The sequence below is a fragment of the Bison bison genome, unplaced genomic scaffold (assembly GCF_000754665.1).
Source record: "Bison bison bison isolate TAMUID 2011002044 unplaced genomic scaffold, Bison_UMD1.0 scf7180017851711, whole genome shotgun sequence".
Classification (NCBI taxonomy): Eukaryota; Metazoa; Chordata; class Mammalia; order Artiodactyla; family Bovidae; genus Bison; species Bison bison.
The window spans coordinates 107,593-114,042 of record NW_011482284.1 but is presented as its reverse complement, the minus strand read 5'-3'; the positions used below and the strand labels follow the sequence as shown (position 1 = coordinate 114,042).

The 6,450-nt window shown below is 55.7% G+C and overlaps 1 protein-coding gene across 1 annotated transcript in view; it reads right to left on the bottom strand.

Moving 5' to 3' along the window:
• The window catches only part of CRAMP1L (Crm, cramped-like (Drosophila)), a 43,415-nt gene that overhangs the window by 7,039 nt on the left and 29,926 nt on the right, over positions 1–6,450 (bottom strand). Inside the window, exons 13-18 of the mRNA XM_010851309.1 lie at positions 5,692–5,869; positions 3,701–3,882; positions 3,541–3,615; positions 1,770–1,851; positions 726–830; positions 436–614 (exon numbers count right to left, since the gene is read on the bottom strand). Coding sequence (XP_010849611.1) covers positions 436–614; positions 726–830; positions 1,770–1,851; positions 3,541–3,615; positions 3,701–3,882; positions 5,692–5,869 — 801 coding nt within the window. The remainder of the gene's footprint in view (positions 1–435; positions 615–725; positions 831–1,769; positions 1,852–3,540; positions 3,616–3,700; positions 3,883–5,691; positions 5,870–6,450) is intronic.

Below are 6,450 nucleotides of genomic sequence, written 5' to 3'. Positions count from 1 at the left end.
GCGGAGGGGCGGAAGCCGCTCCCGGGGGCAAGACAGCCCGCTGCTTTCAGAGCGCACCCCCCGCACCGCCCCACACTGAAGACCGTCTGTGAGTCCACAGCCAACTTGCCACAGCAAGAGGTCCAGCTCATGGTACCCAGGCGGGGCTGGCTCTGCGGTCCTAAGGGGCCGCCCGCAGAGCAGGGGGCCAAGGCAGCGCCTGAGTGGCCTAGAGTCCTGGGTTCATCACCCGCTCTGCCTCCATCCATGGCTCGCCCACTGTGCCACGTGGCCTCACTCAGGCCCTGGCCTCCCTGTTCAGTGACCTCCTCCCTCCAGAGCAGAGCTGGAGTCCCATACCACCTCAGCCTGCGGCTGTGACTCTCAGGGACTGGACCCTAACGTGCCACCTCTGGAGCTGGTGGCAGCTTGGAGAAGCCCTCTGCACACACTCACCCCTACGGCGGGGAGTGGGTCTCCATTCTGGTGGGGGCTGGTGGAGTCTGGCCCCGTGACAGCCGCTGTAACCTCATCTGAAGACAGCGGGGCGATGCCAGACAAGCCATCTGTGTCCAGGACTGGCAGGGGGCTCCCAGGGATGATGCCAGCACTTTTAGCTGCTAGGTCGATAGCACCTGGAGAAGGAGCAACATGCAAGCCTCTGCTCCCGTGATACCCGACGCCCACATGGAGGGGACCCCCACATGCAGGCCTCGCGTACACATCAGGCAGAGTCGCAGACTTACTGGCCAGGGGGCCCGTGGCCTGTGGGGGGAGGACCTTGGGCACAATCGGCCGGGACACAGCTGCTTTGGCCAGGGAGGACTGGACGGGCCGGAAGGAGCCTCTCCCTGTGAGGATGTGAGCGGAGGCAGACATATCAGCTGCACAAGCCAACAGCTGCTGGGCGTGCAGCAGGGCTGCACACACTCCCCTTCCCAACCAGTCTCCTGCATGGCCACGGTCCCGACCACAGAGCTGAGCCGAGCTGGAAACCACTGAATGTCCTAACACTTGCCAACTTGAGGAAGTCAGAGGTCACAGAGGGCCCCAATGGGCAGAAAGCACTGTTGCCTATGACAGCGGCATCACTGCGCCTCCTGGGGGCTGCTGAATGGCTATGGTCATGACTGTTGTCCCCAGAGATAGCCCTTTAACGGTGGCTGTTTCCTGAGCTGAGTCACAGACTCCTCTGAGATGGTCAGAGCCTCAGACCTAGGGCCAAAATTCTGTCTCTTCCACCTGGCTTCTTCCTGGCAGGCATTCTGCCATTGAAAAGTAGGTGTGAGAAAAAGCCACTGACTGCTGTCTGGGACTTGGGAAATGAAGACTGATAGGATAAAGCATGGAATACGTGCTTCACTGAAGGAATCTCACGGCTTAAGATTCACTTCAAAGAGCAGGGGCCCCTCTGAGCTTGGGGGAGCACGGAGCATGAGTCATGCACCCTACAGACTCACGTACCCCACTAAACACCTGAAGACATCATGGACAGGGTGGACAAGAGACCCTTCTCTAAAGTGACCTGAGCACAGCACCCCATCCAGGGCCATGCGAGCCCACCTGGGGATGAAACTGCCTGCAAACCACTGGTTAGCAGTAAACAGCTGCCTGCCCATACCACTGCCTGGGCCCAATGCCCCCTGCAGCTGCACCCCATGTGTGCGTTGATAGAATGGACCCAGGAAAGCCTGGAAGGTAACTCAGAGAGCCATGGGGACAGACGCCTGTGATTCCCCAAGTAGGGGCTGCGAGGAAAGGAAAGCTTCCTGAGGAGCTGCGGTGCCCACCGGTCACAGAGGAATTCGACAGGATGGAGAAGGAGCAGACGTTGTGGGACTGGTTTTCAGATGGCCTCGGAAGCAGCGTCCTCTGTGGAGGGAAAACAGGCAGAGTGACCACCACCGGCTGCGAGAAGCAGGCTCATCGCTGACGCTGCCGGCTGTCTATGTGAAACGCTGACAGAGTGTGTCAGCCAGGGAGGCTGGAGGCGCGACAGGTCTGGGTACACAGCGGGGCCTCCCTGGGCGCTGCTAGGCGCCTTGAGCCGGTGCGCTGACTGTCCATGAGGTGAGAGGCCCTGGATCCCTGGCCAGCCTTGCACCTCTTTGAAAGGGCCAGGCAGTAGAACCTGCAGGCTCTGGCCGCGTGGTGTCTGTTATGGCTACTTGTGTCCACCCTGGTGCTGTGAAAGCAGCCATGCACAGCAGGGAAATGAGGGACCGGGGCCGTGTGCCAGCGAAACTTTTACAAAAACCGTTAAGTGAAGGAACCACAAATGAAGTGTGATTCCATTTATGTGAAATGCTCAGAACAGGCAGCTCCCAAGAGACAAAAAGTGGCTCCAGGGTTGGGAGGAAGCAGTGCAGGTAACAGGTCGGGGTTCTGTTTGGGGCATGAGGGGGCTGCATAACCCCATGAACATACTAAAACCCTGAACTGTATGCTTTAAATGGGCAGGCTTCCTAAGTATCAATAAAGTCATTGACGAACAACACAAAATAGCCACGGGCAGGCCGCAAGGGTGTCCTGGCTGAGACGCTGGGCTGCAGCGCATCCTCCAAGCCAGGAAGTGTGCTCCCTCATCCAGGGCGGAGGGTCTATGTATTTAACCAAATACATTAAAAATTAAATGCCCCAATGTTATATCAGGGTGCACAAAAAACATGGGGCACTTGGAATACATCTTCCTTTCTAAGGTCTGTGATGCAATCCCTCATTCCTAAATAAATTAATTCCAAAAGAGGAACAGATTTCTGCATCTAGTAAAAGGAGAACCTTGCATTAATTCACAAACATTCATCCATTTCAAAGCCCACAGTTCTTTCAGCATCATCTCCTTCATCTGTCACCTCCACGTAAAAACGCCCCCTTTCTCCTGTGCCTCTCACACCCGGCTCTCCCCTGTGGGTCTGCAGGCCGCATCCACGGGTGCTCCCAGCTTCATGACGACGAGCCCAGGAGAGGTCTGGCCTCTGGCCAACCCGTAAACCTTGCCAACTGCTTCCATTGATGAGTTTATAAATAGATGTTCTGAGAGCCTCAAATATAGTCCAATCTCAGACATTCTTGGAACCCAAATCCCTAGAACTTTCTGTCTTTTCTCTAAGCAGTTTTCATGCTGTGCTGAATCTACCTTTATTTTTAGGTACAGTTACGATCACTGTGACTTCCCTGGTGGCTCAGATAGTAAAGCGTCTGCCTACAATGTGAAAGACCTGGGTTCGATCCCTGGGTTGGGAAGATTCCCTGGAGAAGGAAACGGTAACCCACTCCAGTACTCTTGCCTTGAAAATCCCACAGACGGAGGAGCTTGGGTCAGGCTACTATCCATGGGGTCGCAAAGAGTCGGGCACGACTGAGCAACTACACTTTCTTTCTTTACAGTTGCTGTGACTACTCTATCTGTCCTAATTATTAATAAGGAGGAGGAAAGAACAAGGACTTCCCCACTTCACATGGTAAACCTGAGACCCAGGAGGACATGAGCGTGTTCTGAGCAGCCTGGCCGGCGGGACCGGCCAGCCCTCAAGGAGGCGTGCCGGTGGGCGGGGTGCTGACCTGGACCACCAGCGGCTTCCGCAGGTGCCGGTTCCGCAGCTTCCTGGGCTTTGGCAGGAAGAAGTCCGACTGCATCTGCGGGGAGACAGTGCTGGGCTGAGTGCGCCCTGTCCGCGCTTGGGCAGCCTGGCAGCCGGGGGTGGGGGGCAGGCCCACTTACGCTGATAGAGCTCAGGTGCTGCCGGAATGTCAGCTCTGTCTCCTTGTTGGGAAAGAAGAGCTTTCCATGCCGGCTGTTGGGTGGCAACGTTGTTGGGACAGCAAAAAGGCCACCATCTGAGTCGCTGCTGCCCGTGCTGGTGGGACTGGCCACCAAGAGGGGCCTCGGAGGGTTTCTCAGACCTAGAGACGGAGAAGGGAGATGACAGCAGTGCTCCCAGAGCAACACCACCAGTGCAGAAGGGCGTCCACCAGGAAGAAAATCAGAAAGGAATTTTTGACGACCCTATCTGCTGTCCGTGAAAGAAATCTCCTGTATATCCATCCGTCCTCTCAGAAGCTGCTTTTCTCCTTCTCTCCCTGAAATTCTGGTCCTCACCAAGTAAGCACACCAGAGCTTTCCTTGACCTCCGCTGACCTCAGTGGAAGGGGAGATGCACCTTCCAAGTCATCCAGTCTAGACCACAGGTCAGCAAATGCTCTCTGGACACGGCCAGACAAGAAATCAGCCTTGAGCACATGGTCTCTGCTGAACTCAGCACAAAAGCAGCCACAGACAACCTGTGAGCCAGTGGCAGTGTAAATAAAATAAAACTTTTATTTACAACTTTATTTAAATAAAGTTTACAATAAAACTTTATTTACAACCAGCAAGCTATGGACCATGATCCACTGATCTTCTTGGTCTTAGTCTGATTATACAGAAAAAAGGCCCAAAAATAAAAGGACAAAATATTTATGAACTACTATTTGGGGACTCCAGGCTTCCCACATGGCACGGCAATAAAGAATACTCAAGAGATGCGGTTTCGATTTCTGGGTCAGATGATCCCCTGAAGGAGGAAATGGTCAACCACTCCAGTATTCTTGCCCAGAAAATGCCATGGACAGAGGAGCCTGGTGGGCTACAGTCCATGGGGTCGCAAAAGTCGGCCATGACTGAGCAACTGAACAACATTTGGGGACTCTGCTCACTGTTTTCATCACAGCCGCTGCTGCAGCTTATTTCATGGAAGAGATGGGTTCCCTTTCTTTGTTCTTTATTTGCAAATCTGTGAGGCTGAATCGACACACACAGTCCAGAGACTGTATCTTCCCAATGCCTGTCAGGATTCTAGAACTGCAGGTGCCTTGGGCCAGAAGCATCCTCAATCAAGGAAAAATGTGGATATTTAAGAGTTCACAGAATCACAAAACTGAAGCCCAGAGAGAAGGTGGAGAAGACCATACAGCCTACCTGCTGGCACCACCCTGGTTCAACTCTGATGAACGTGCCTCTGCCCTGAGGACAATGGGCTCAGAGTCTGTGGCTGCCCCACAGGGGCCACGGCCAGAGAAGGACCAACACCAGGACGGAAACAGAAACATGGACGGCAGGAGAAGGGGCCTGACCCTCCACCAGCGTCGCTCTTTAGAATCGTGCAGAGTGAGCAATGCCAGCCACGACGACGTATTTTTTTTCTAATAAAAACAGCAAGTAAATCGACGCCTTAGGGAAATGGGTTTTGTCTCTCCTGGGATTTTATGTGCCACAAAACCGAATAAGAGACCCTGAACAATTACTTCCCAGACACAACTGTGGACCAGCAGGTAGGCCAGTCTTGCTTTCCAAGATTTGTGTTCAGCTGGTGGGGAATCCCTTAACTGAAAGCCTCACTATTCTATTATTTCAGAGGAAAAGAAAAGCAGCCTTTCTAAGACCCAGAAAGAACCAGCCCTCCTCAGGCTATAAACCACCAGTTCAGCAGGACAGAGGCTCCTGGTGACCTCAGAAGGCAAGTCCCCCAAGGTGAACACTGGCCGGGGTCCCCCACATCTCCTGTCAGCTCCCACACCCAGTACCCCAGGGCTTTTACGTTGGGCCCTGCTCTCCCCTCCCTGTGAGGCGGTGGTGATTTCTCTACCTGCATGCCATCCACCAGTCTGTGGCCAACACAGTGGAGCCCCAGGCCCCTGTAGGCCCAGCGCCGCATGTGGCCATCCGAGCCTCACCTGAGGAGCAAGGTACAGAGCTGGGCGAGAAGGCCTTGCTGTGGCGGAGGGCAGCCTGGTTTCGGGGGCAGCGCGGGCTGCGGGAGCTGACGGTCACTACTTTTCCTGGCGGCGTCGTTGACTGCTCCTCCTGGGCGGGCCTCACGGAGGCTGTGGAGCCAGTGTTCGTCTCTGGAGCCTGGGACAGAGGCACAGAAATACACTTGAGCGTGGAGGAACAGCAGAGGGTCAGAGGTCACACGCCGTGACACATGGTCAGCGCCCCAGGCCCCCAGGGAAACAGCCGCTGTCCTCTGGGAGCCCTCTGCCTTCACTGCCATGGTGGCACAGACAGGATGTACGCCGCAGAGACAGGAGGGGATGCCGAGCAGCAAGCCACAGGGACTCACCTTCTTAAAGCCTCTTCTGTGAGTCAGAGAAAGGAAACACAAGCACGGCCAAAGAGCCCTCTGCGGAGTCAAAACCCCCACCTCAGGGGTTTCGTGGGCCTGCCTGAGGCCACGGCTCCTGCCGGCCTGGCTGCCATCAAGTGCCCGGGCCCCCACCACACAGGCACCCCTTCCGCTCACCATGCCTATGACTTCACCCCCCAGCCCCCAGCACCACTGCTCTCCTGCCAGGAGAGCTGACTCTTCCGGCCCATGTTGGGGCTCTGCTCACTGGCCTCAGCAAGGTCCACCCAGCAGGTTGCCCTTTCCCAGGGCCATCGCAGCCACTGCCCCTCAACCAGGAGCCTGGCGAGGAACTCCAGACCACTCC